This window comes from Gymnogyps californianus, chromosome 12 (genome assembly GCF_018139145.2).
Source record: "Gymnogyps californianus isolate 813 chromosome 12, ASM1813914v2, whole genome shotgun sequence".
Classification (NCBI taxonomy): Eukaryota; Metazoa; Chordata; class Aves; order Accipitriformes; family Cathartidae; genus Gymnogyps; species Gymnogyps californianus.
This window is the reverse complement of record NC_059482.1, coordinates 1,518,166-1,529,444: the sequence shown is the minus strand read 5'-3', so window position 1 is coordinate 1,529,444 and position 11,279 is coordinate 1,518,166. Positions and strand designations below refer to the sequence as shown.

Below are 11,279 nucleotides of genomic sequence, written 5' to 3'. Positions count from 1 at the left end.
TGCTTGGCTGTGACCCTCACCCCGGGGGGCCGACACCGCTCGCTGGGGCGGTGACCTGCTCCGTAGCCGGGCTGCAGCCCCGTCCCAGCACTGCCTGTGCGTGGGGTCCTGCTCCTGCTAAATAATCTTAGTGGCATCAAGAGCGGAGCCCAGCCCCTTCCCGGAGAAGGGTCTGGGGGTCCTGGCCCATCCTCATGGCTGTTGCGGGGGGCTCCTGGGCTCCGCCTGCCCCAGGGCAGGGGGTTGATGTGGGGTCGGGTGCCATGGGTGACGGGGCAGCGTTGGTGGGGTCCGTCTCGCTCCGGGGAGCGTTCACCGAGCCCCTTTGCTGGCTAATCAGTTCTGGGGCCGTTCTGCAGGCTGGCTGCGCTGCGCATCGCTCCTGCCTGGGATAATTGAGTCGTTTGTATTCATTAGCAGATCGGTGACAAGAAACTTGGGGATGGGATGCCACGAAGGGCTCCGGCACAGGGGCAGGCGGCCGGCTGGAGCCCCGGCATGGCTGGATGAACCCGAGATTGCTCAAACCCAGGGGCAAGAGCTGCCCGGCGTGGGGCTGCCGGTGCCACGGCAGGCTGCTAGCTCGTCCTTCCTGGCCCCGCTGCCCAAGCCTGCCGTCGGATCCTGCATCCCGCCGTGGGTCGGCTGCCTCCTGCCCCATGGGGCCGCGGGAGGAACGGGGAAGGAGGGTGGCCTATTTCTGCCATTTAGGCTGGGGATTAGCTCCCAAAGCCCAGGGCCCTGCAGTGCCCTCCTGCTCATTAGCCCTATCTGCATTTTAATCCCTCCAAATATGGGCTAATTACATCATCTTTCATAAAGCCGAGCTGACAGCACCGCAGCGCTGGGGTGGAGGGTGCCAGAGCAGCCCCCGGCCCGGGGACGGGGTACCGGGGCTCCGCATGCGTGGAGTGTGGGTCTGGGTGCTCCGGCATATGGGGAGGGCACTCGGCAGTTTTGGGGCACCCTGTCCCTGTGCCGGGGTGTTGGCTGAGAGCGTGGGGGGCCGGGACCAGGATGGGCCTTGGGCACCCCACGGGGAGCAGCTGGGGAGAGCGAGGGGCTGTGGGGCACTGGGAGCGAGGGCTGTGCCACGGGGGGCTCGCCTGGAGCGGGAGTGCCTGCCCTGGCACAGCCGGCAGTGCCAGGGACCCCAGGCACCCCACTCAGCCGCGGTGTCCGCGGGTGGGCTCTGCTCTGGTGCCGGCAGCGAGGCAGTTAACGGAGCTTGTCGTCTCCCTCTTAGGGCTCCGCTCCCGAACTGCAGCTTGAGTCAGTTGTGTGGAGGTGGCAGCGGCGGCAGCTCCGGCTGGCACACCGGCTTCGGCTGGCACACCGGCTCCGGCTGGCACACCGACCCCAGCCCTCGGCCCAGCCGTGTGCGGAGCCCAGGCCACCGGCACCCAGGTAAGGGGGGTGGCCGGGCAGGGTGGGAGCCGGTGCCCCCTCCGCTGGAGGATGCCAAGGGGTGCCCACAATCCCGGGGAGGGGGATGATGCCCGCCGGAGCTGGGGCACCAGCGCCATGTGCCGGGGAGGGCCCGGGCCCTGTGTGACTTCGCCGGGAAACTTTGGCCGGGCTGGGCACACTGGGGCGCGGGCGGGCGGGCAGGAGGGCTGCTCTGCCCCTGCCCCAGTCCCCGGGGGCTGCGGTTGGGGGGACAAGCCCCAGGCTGGGGCCCCTCGATGACCCATCACTGCAGCATCACCTGGCTGAGTGTCACCAGCCTCCGGGTGGGGGGTGGCCTCTGTCCCCAGCGTGGGGGAAATCCCCCCCCCCATCACCCTGGGGTGCCACCAGCCCTGCCTGGGGCAGCGGGACATGGCCAGCACTGCCAGCATCACCCGGTGGCACGGACAAGGACCTGGTACCCTCGCTGCCCAAACGAGCCCTGCCCGGGCGGGAGGGGGTGCGCTGCCTGCAGGGACGGGAGGGGAGTTTCTGCTCCCCAGCACCAGGAGGGGCACCCCGGGCTGGGCACCCAGGGCTGCCTGCGCAGCCCCCGCTCCTGCACAGCCTCCCAGCCCCGCTTGGGTGCCCCTTCCCTGCGGGACGCATCCTGCCCCTGGGCTGGGGCTGGGGCAGAGCTGGACACGGCCCCGTGGGACCCCTGGTCGGCCCAGGGGGCTGGCGGGTGAACGGGGGCACAGCAGCACCCGTGGGGCTGGCTGGTGCTTGGGGTTACACGGGCAGCGTCACGAGGGGTGAACCAGCTCCGGCTCACCCCACCGTGCTTTGACGCCTTGCAGGGCCCTGCGGAGCCATCAGGACTGGAACCGGCCACCCCGCCTCAGAGGGGGTCCCCGGGGTCCCCTCCACCCACCGGAGCATCCCACCCCGGTCCCCACCAACACCCACTGCCACCAGGGACCTGCCCGACCCCACGCGCCTGGGCTCCGGCCCTACGCCTGGCACCGTGGGGCGACGTGCCCCGGGCATGACGGGCGCCTGCCCGGCTCCCTGACGGCAACGAAGGCAGCGGCCGCCCTCGCCGCCCCGCTCCCCACCGCATGCCCTTCACCCACGGGGCCGCCTGCCCACCGTCGCGCCCGGCCACCCACCGCCCCACGGCCACCATGGGCGAGGCGCCCGAGCCGTCCCCGCAGGCCCCGCTGGCCGTCCTCTCCAAGGTGGAGCTGCGGGTGAGCTGTAAGCACCTCCTGGACCGCGACACGCTCAACAAGTCGGACCCCTGCGTCCTGCTGCTGATGCAGTCCCAGGGCCAGTGGATGGAGGTAGGAGGGTGGGGGGCAGCGCCGGCACCCACCGCAGCGGGGCTGGCTGTCATCGGGGACGTGACGGGGCTGAGTGCAGGGTGCTGGGCGCAGGGTTTGGGTCTCTGGGATGAGGACAGGAGCAGACGGCCCCAGGGCGGCTGCAATGCTCACGGGGCTGGAGACAGGGCAGGAGCCACTGCACGGGGTGCAGGGTGCAAGAGATGGGGGAGAGTGGGGTGCAGGGTGCAGAGCAGGGTGCAGGAGATGGGGGAGAGCAGGGTGCAAGGTGCAGGAGATGGGGGAGAGTGGGGTGCAGGGTGCAGAGCAGGGTGCAGGAGATGGGGGAGAGCAGGGTGCAAGGTGCAGGAGATGGTGGAGAGTGGGGTGCAGGGTGCAGAGCAGGGTGCAGGAGATGGGAGAGAGCAGGGTGCAAGGTGCAGGGTGCAGAGCAGGGTGCAGGGTGCAGGAGATGGGGAGAGTGGGGTGCAGGGTGTAGAGCAGGGTGCAGGAGATGGTGGAGAGCAGGGTGCAAGGTGCAGGGTGCAGAGAAGGATGCAGGGTGCAGGAGATGGTGGAGAGCGGGGTGCAGAGCAGGGTGCAGGGTGCAGGAGATGGGGAGAGCGGGGTGCAAGGTGCAGGGTGCAGAGCAGGATGCAGGGTGCAGGAGATGGTGGAGAGTGGGGTGCAGGGTGCAGAGCAGGGTGCAGGGTGCAGGAGATGGGGAGAGCGGGGTGCAAGGTGCAGGGTGCAGAGCAGGATGCAGGGTGCAGGAGATGGGGAGAGCGGGGTGCAAGGTGCAGGGTGCAGAGCAGGGTGCAGGGTACAGGAGATGGTGCAAAGCAGGGTGCAGAGTGCACACAGAGGATGCTGGACGCAAGGTGCAGAGCTCAGGGTGCAGGGTGTGTGCCGGGTGCAAGGTGCAGGGTGCAGAGCAGGGTGCAGGGAGCAGGGCACACAGCACGAGGCTCATGGGGCAGGGCAGGGGGCTGTGGGACCCTCGGCAGCGCCTGGGGACAGTGCAGTCGGAGCAAGTCCCCTGGGGCTCCGGCAGGGCCGGGGAAGGGGGTGCCCACGGTGCGTGGCTCCAGCACGGCTCCGGTGCCCCGGGCCAGGGCCAAGGGACACCTTGGCCACCCCTGGGGTGGATCAGGGCTTGCGGGCCAGCCTCACCCTGCTCGGGGCAGGCAGCCCAGGCCGGGGCAACCAGCTCAGAGCAGGGTCAGGGCTGGCACTGCGGCCGTGTGCCCCTCACTGCACTGCGCTGCGGGGCCCGGGTGCCCACACGAGCCACGGCTGGTGCTGGAGCTGGCACCGGGGCTGGCGCTGGCACTGGGGCTGGCACGGCTCCTTCCCATCGGTCCCTTATGGCTTAGCTCCGGGCTGGCGCCAGCAGCTCCGCGCTCGCTAATCACCGCTGCTCAGCCGGCAGATTTAGTGCTAAATCCCTCTGCGTGTAATCGACTCTGCTCACCGGAGCCAGAGCTGGAGCCAGGGCGGGCGGCGAGGGGCCCCGTGCCAGCTCTGCTCCCCAGGCTGTGCCGTGCCGAGCCAGATGTACCCTACTGTGCCACGGTGTGCTGTCCCACACTCTGTGTGCCATGCCGTGCTGTGCCATACTGTTCTGTGCCGTGCTGTGCCATGCCATGCCGTGCCATGCAAGGGCCAGATCCAAGAGGCAAGAGGGCCCTTCCTGGGCCACCTTTTGGAGGGACTCTGTGAGCTGTCCCCTCCCGGTCCCTGCCACCACGTGTCCCCCAGCCCAGCCGGGACGGTGGCTGAAGCCGGCTCAGCCGCTGCCTGCTGGGTCCAAGAGCCGAAACAGCCCCGGACACGCTGGCAGGGGCTGACACCAAAGGGGCTGAGGTGACCGAGACCTGGAGCCCCGTGACGGGGCTGTGGGGCTGGCAGTGCCCACGCAGGAGGCACAGTGCTGCGTGGGGTGGCCCTACCAGCACCGTGGTGGTGCAGGCTCAGCAGATGCTGCCGGACCAGGCAGGCGGCGGGCAGGGGCCGGCAGGCTGGCAGGGTGCCTTGGCCAGGATGCGTCCTGTTGAGTCAACGCCGGCAGGGACGGGCTGCGGGGGAGGCTCCTGGAAGCCGCTCGGTGCCCGCTGCCAGCGTGGCCGGGAGATGCTAAGCACCCACCCGCTTGCCAGGGCCATGGTGGCCGGTGGCCGGTGGCCAGTGGCCCCTGCCCTTGGCCAGCCCTGGGTGGGAGTGCAGGTGCTCATCCTGGGCACCAGCCCATCGCTCCTGCTTGAGCGGAGCCGTGGCAAACCGTGGTCCAGAGCCAGAGCATCCCCTCGAACTGACCACGGGGTTTGCCCCGAGCCCCGGAGGGAGCAGTGGCCCCGGGACCTGGGGGTTGGCAGGGCTGGAGCCCTCGGGGGCACATCTCCCTGCCCGAGCCAGCGATGGGGCTGCCTCCAAATGCCGTTCGCCTGGGAACCGGCACGGGCAGGTAAATGATTGTGCTGGGCTGGCCCTTCCCGCAGCTGCCTGGCATCCCCCATCCCTGCATCCCCACATCCCTGTGCCCCTGGGTTCCTGCATCCCCGTGCCTGGCTCTGGGTGAGCTCTGGCATCCCAAGGTCCCGGGCAGCTCCGCTGGCCCCGGATCGGGCCCCGAGCTGGGCTCTGGTCCTGCTGCCCGTCCAGCCGAGCTCCCGCCGTGCAGGTTGACCGCAGCGAGGTCATCAAGAGCAACCTCAACCCCGTCTTCGCCAAGATCTTCACGGTGGACTACTACTTCGAGGAGGTGCAGAAGCTGCGGTTCGAGGTGTACGACAGCCACGGGCACGCTGGCGTGGGCACGCACGACGACGACTTCCTGGGGGGCATGGAGTGCACGGTGGGGCAGGTGAGCCCGCGCCCCTCGCCCCGGGGACACCCGCCGGCGGCGTCCCCTCCCCAACCCCTCGGCTTTTGCAGATCGTGGCGCAGAAGCGTGTGACGAAGCCGCTGTTCCTCAAGTACGGGAAGTTCGCGGGCAAGTCCACCATCACGGTGAGCAGCCGAACCCACGCCGGGAGCGGCACCGGGCTGGGGTGCACCGGTGGCACCGAGCTGGGACCCTGGGGTGGCACCAGACTGGGGCATGTGGATGGCACCCAGCTGAGGTGGTGTGGTGGCACTGAGTGGGACGTGTGGGTGGCACCAGACTGGGGCACAGGAGTGGCACTGGAGTGGGGTGCTGGGATGGCATTGAGCTGGGACATAAGGGTGGCACTGAGCTGGGGTGGGGGCCATTGAGCTGGGGCGTGTGGGGGATCCCCAGTGACCCTCCTCCTCTCCTAGCTGTCATCCAGCCCCCCAGGCTCTTGGGGGTGGGGAGGGCTCAGGGTCCCCGCTGACGTCTGCTGGCCACCCTGGGGGCTCCCCGCCGTGCCGGGGGAGGCACGTGGCACCCTGTCCTCTCCCAGGGCACCACCCTGCCCGCGCAGGCAGGGAGGGCAGGGGGACAAAGCCGTGCCAGGCGCTGAGCACCCCGCGGCCGCCTCTCCTCTCAGGTCATCTCGGAGGAGATCTCGGGGAACAACGGCTACGTGGAGCTCGCCTTCCGGGCCAAGAAGCTGGACGACAAGGTGAGCCAGGTCCTGCGGGCACGGAGTCAGGCAGGGCCGTGCAGGCAGGGCAGGCAGGGCAGACAGTGCTCTGCCCCATCCTCCCTCCTCCAGGACCTCTTCAGCAAGTCGGACCCCTTCCTGGAGATCTACCGTATCGACGATGACCGCAGCGAGCAGCTGGTGTACCGCACCGAGGTGAGGCCCCGGGCAGGATCCGTCCCTCGGCCGGCCCGCGGCCGCCCCGGCAGCTGCCCGGCCCCGCTGAGCCCCTCGCCCCGCAGGTGGTGAAGAACAACCTGAGCCCCATCTGGGAGCCCTTCAAGGTCTCCCTCAACTCGCTCTGCAGCTGCGAGGAGAAGAGGAAGCTGAGGGTGAGGAAGGGCGATGGGGATACCCATCCCTGCCCTGGGGACACGTGTCCCCCGGCTTCCCCGTGGCCCCGCATGGGCAGCGTGCGGGGACCCCAAGCCGCCGGGGACGGTGGTGGGGATGGTGCAGGGGCTGGGTGCAGTTTTGGGGGGGGTACGGGTGCGTGGCCCCCCCCCCCACCCCAGCCGGGTGCTGCCCAGCCGGGGCTGAGCCGTCCCCCGCCGCAGTGCGTGGTGTGGGACTACGACTCGCGGGGCAAACACGACTTCATCGGGGAGTTCTTCACCACCTTCGAGGAGATGCAGAAGGCGATGGGGGAGAATAAGGTGGGCGCGGGGACACGGGGACGTGGGGCCAGCCTGTGGGGCCACCCCTCCGTGCTGCCAGCAGATCCCATTCCAGGAGGCACCTCGCAGCTCCTCCTCCGGTTTTGGGGCTGTTCTCCCCGCTTTGGGGTAGGGATGGTGGGTCTGGGCTCCTCTGGGGAAATCGGCCCCAGCGGGGCTGGCTGGAGCCCGTGGGCTGGCCGGGAGCGGGGGAAAGCAGCTGCACCGTGGGGCTGCGGGGTTCTGGGGCCATGGGGCTGGAGCACTGTGGGGCTGCTGGGAGGCAGGGGTATGGGGCTGTGGGGTTATGGGGTCACAGTGGTGCAGAGCCATGGGGCCGGGGGGCTGCGGGGTCATGGTGGGGGGGTGCCGGCACGTGGGGCCACGTCCCCGGGGCTGGGGGGCCGCAGGCAGCGCGGGTGCCGCGTGCCGTAGGTGCAGTGGGACTGCATGAACCCCAAGTACAAAATCAAGAAGCGCAACTACAAGAACTCGGGGGTCGTGGTGCTGCTGGACCTGAAGGTGAGCACCTGCGTGCCATGCCGTGCCGTGCCATGCCATGCCGAGCCATGCCCGGCTGCCGTGGTGTGGCGTGGGGCAGGACCGGCTGACGCAGGTCCCTCTGGAAGATCCACAGGGTCTACTCCTTCCTGGACTACATCATGGGCGGCTGCCAGATCCACTTCACGGTGAGCGGCGTCCCCCACCCCGAAGCACCGGGGGCCGGGCAGGGGCTCCGGCACTGGGCCATGCGCCCGTCCCCAGAGGCCACGGGTGGCACATCCCAGCTCCCCTGAGCCACGGCTGTGCCACGGTGCCGGCAAGCGGGACCGGCAGAGCCACCCGACCCCAGCGGGGACATGCCAGTGGCCCCGCTCGCCCCAGGGGACCCTCACCACTGTCCCCCCATTGCAGGTGGCCATCGACTTCACGGCCTCCAACGGGGACCCCCGGAACAGCTGCTCCCTGCACTACATCAACCCCTACCAGCCCAACGAGTACCTCAAGGCACTGGTTGCGGTGGGCGAGATCTGCCAGGACTACGACAGGTCGGTTGCTCCGGCGGGTCCCCCAGGGCCAGGACACCCCGGTGATGGCCACCCCGGGGCCAGGACACCCTGGTGATGGCCATCGTGGTGCTGGCACTGCGGGGCTGGGGCTCCTCACACCTCTTCCCTTGCAGCGATAAGAAATTCTCAGCTCTGGGCTTTGGTGCAAGGATCCCCCCCAAGTACGAGGTAAGGGGGGTGGTCAGGGTGCTGGGACCCCATGGGACCCCAGGGATGCGCTCGTCGCTCCGGGCACCTTTGGCCGTGGCTCCTGTGGGGCTCGGCAGGTGCCGGGGGCCGTGGCAAGTGGGTGGGTGGGCACCGGCTGCCCCCTCCCCTCTCGCCCTCCAGGTCTCCCACGATTTCGCCATCAACTTCAACCCCGACAACGATGAGTGCGAGGGTGAGTCCAGCTCCGGCAGAGCCGGGGAGGCCGCTCCCACGGCCCCTCCTGTGCCAGAGCCCGGTGCTGCCCCTCTCGCCCCTCGCATCCCCCCGCAGGCATCCAGGGTGTCGTGGAGTCCTACCAGAGCTGCCTGCCCAAAATCCAGCTCTACGGCCCCACCAACGTGGCCCCCATCATCTCCAAGGTGGCTCGCGTGGCGGCCGACGAGGAGCGGACGAAGGAGGCTTCGGTACGTACCCGCTGCCCCTGGCTGGTGGGCTCCGGGCTGGGCTGAGACCCAGCACGCTCGTCCCACTTGTGGCTGCTCCCACGTCGGAGCCGAGCCCTTGTCCGGCTCCCCTGGCATGGGGCCGGCAGCCGGGCCGGGCAGCCCCCCCCCAGAGCATCCCTCGCCCCCCAGCAATACTTCATCCTGCTGATCCTGACGGACGGGGTGGTGACGGACATGGCGGACACGCGGGAGGCCATCGTCCGCGCCTCCTACCTGCCCATGTCCATCATCATCGTGGGGGTGGGCAACGCCGACTTCACCGACATGCAGATCCTGGATGGCGACGACGGCATCCTCCGCTCCCCCAAGGGCGAGCCCGTCCTCCGCGACATCGTCCAGTTCGTCCCCTTCCGGGAGTTCAAGAACGTGAGTGGGGCATTGGTGGTCCTCCTGTCCCCTCCTGTCCCCACGGCAGGACCGAGCATCATGGCACGGCATGCCGGTGCCCTGCGGGTGCAGCTCCGCACACCGGGGCAGGCGGGTGCCACCGTGCCCCGGCTCACCCGTCCCTCTCCGGCGTCCCCCGGTGTCCTCCATCCCGCAGGCATCGCCGACGGCGCTGGCGAAGTGCGTGCTGGCGGAGGTGCCCAAGCAGGTGGTGGAGTACTACAGCTACAAGGCCTTCCCGCCCCGCTGCCCCCAGCCCGACACCCCCGACTCCAACCTCAGCTCGCCCCAGTGAGGGCCCCCCCCCCGCTCCCCCCGGCATGGCGTGGGGACAGACGGGGTCCCCGCCGGGTCCCAACCCCGCCACAGACCCCTTCTCACTGGGCAGGGGGGGCACCAGGAGCCGGCAGCGTGCCCCCCCGCTGGCACCTGGCCAGAGAGACGGGGAACGGTCCCAGTGCTCCGGTGCAGGACACCCCCTCCTGCGCTGCCCAGGGGGCCGGGGGTCCCCAGCGGGCATTGCCCGATCCCAGTGGTCCGTGCCCCGTGGCCCGTTCCCGCTCCGTCCCTGCTGTCCTCGTGATCCCCTCGGTCCCCGCTTGTCTGTCGCTGTGACGTCGTTTGGAGGCTGCATGACGAAACCCCTCGGCGTGCGGGGGGAGCCCCCCCCAATAAAGCAACCAGCCCTGTGCCCGTGCCACGTGCTCTCTGGGCGCCGACACCAAACCTCCCTGCCGGGTGCTCAGTGGGGTGCGGGCAGAGGGACAGGCAGCTCCCAGGGCGCTGCCTGTCACCCCTTGCATCCCTCACCATGCCACCATGCTGCCCAGCCCCGGCCAGCGGCAAGAGTGAGCAAGAGCCGAACGCGGCTCCCAGCCCCGGCTGCCCGCACAGGCGCTGCCGCCGGCCGCTCCAGCTGCCCCTATATTTAGGGGGATTCGTGACTGGCAGCGTGCAGGGGAGCACCGGCGCTTCGGAGCTGCGGTACTTTTAAGCAGCCGTCGCTTTCAAGTTGTGCCGGAGCAGCCGCCCGCCCCGCTGTGCCACTGCCGGCCGCCGTGGCCCCGAAATCCAGGCCACGGGAGTGGGAGCGGAGGCAGCGCCGGCACCCTCCTCCTGCCTCTGCCCAGCACACTGCCTCTGCCGCGTGCCACGTGCCGTCTGCTGTGATGTGTGCCATGTGCTGTGTGCCATGTACTGTGTGCCACGTGCCGTACGCTATGTGCTGTGCCACGTGCTGTGGGTCACATGCCATGCACCATGTGCCACATGTTGTGCGCCATGTGCTGTGTGCTGCATGCCATGCACTGTGCCGCGTGCATGACGTGCTATGTGCCATGTGTCATGCACCGCATGCCGTGCACTGCGTGCCATGTGCCACATGCTGTGTGCCATGTGCTGTGTGTGCCATGTGTCATGCACCGTGTGCCATGTGCTGGTGCTGTGCCACATGCTGTGTGCCATGTGCCACGTACCCCATGCTGTGTGCCTGCTGCATGCTTCATGGTATGTGCTCCATGTTGCGCCATGTGCCGCCCCATGTGCCGCGTGCCCTGTGCCGCGTGTCGTGTGCCGCGTGCCACGTGTTGTGTGCCATGTGCCACGTGCTGTGTGCCATGTGCCACATGCATTGCCGTGTGCCGTGTGCTGCACGCCGTGTGCCGTGTGCTGCATACCATGTGCCATGTTCTCGGCCACGGGCTGTGTGCTGCATGCCGTGTGCCATGCTGTGCCGTGTGCCATGCTGTGCCGTGTGCCATGTACCACACGGCGGGCGCTGTGCCGCACTGCTGCCATGTGCAACACACCATGCCGTGTGCCACTTGCTGTGCCGAAAGCCAGGTGCTCTTCGCTGTGTGTGTGCCAACTGCCTCCTGCCACGTGCTGTGTGACACTGTGCCATGTGCCATGTGCCATGCGTCCTTCACCCTGTGCCATGCATCCTTCACTCTGTGCCATGCGCTCTGCGTTGCCGTCCCAGTGCCGGCAGATGCTCCTGGGGAGGTGACATCCACCGGGGTGGGGTGTCACCCAAGGCCGCCACGGGGACTGAGACTGGGGCCCGGGGCAGCCGTCACAGGGCAGGGGCCACCCAAGAACCTGCCACGTGGGTGCCACCAAGCTGGGCTCCGGGGCCGGGGATGCTGCCGTCGCCCTGGGTGCCGGCACAGGGGTGCCAGCCTGTTCC

General features: G+C 69.3%; 1 protein-coding gene across 1 annotated transcript; it reads left to right on the top strand.

The window, feature by feature from the left end:
- Positions 1-2,510: 2,510 nt before the first annotated feature.
- On the top strand, positions 2,511-9,386 carry CPNE7 (copine 7). Its single transcript, XM_050903889.1, has 15 exons — positions 2,511-2,735; positions 5,395-5,577; positions 5,649-5,723; positions 6,227-6,301; positions 6,395-6,478; positions 6,565-6,654; positions 6,880-6,978; positions 7,414-7,500; positions 7,608-7,667; positions 7,894-8,027; positions 8,162-8,216; positions 8,379-8,430; positions 8,529-8,662; positions 8,834-9,070; positions 9,249-9,386. The coding sequence occupies exons 1-15, from the start codon at positions 2,511-2,513 to the stop codon at positions 9,384-9,386; spliced, it is 1,728 nt and encodes a 575-aa protein (XP_050759846.1).
- The last annotated feature ends 1,893 nt before the right edge of the window (positions 9,387-11,279 follow it).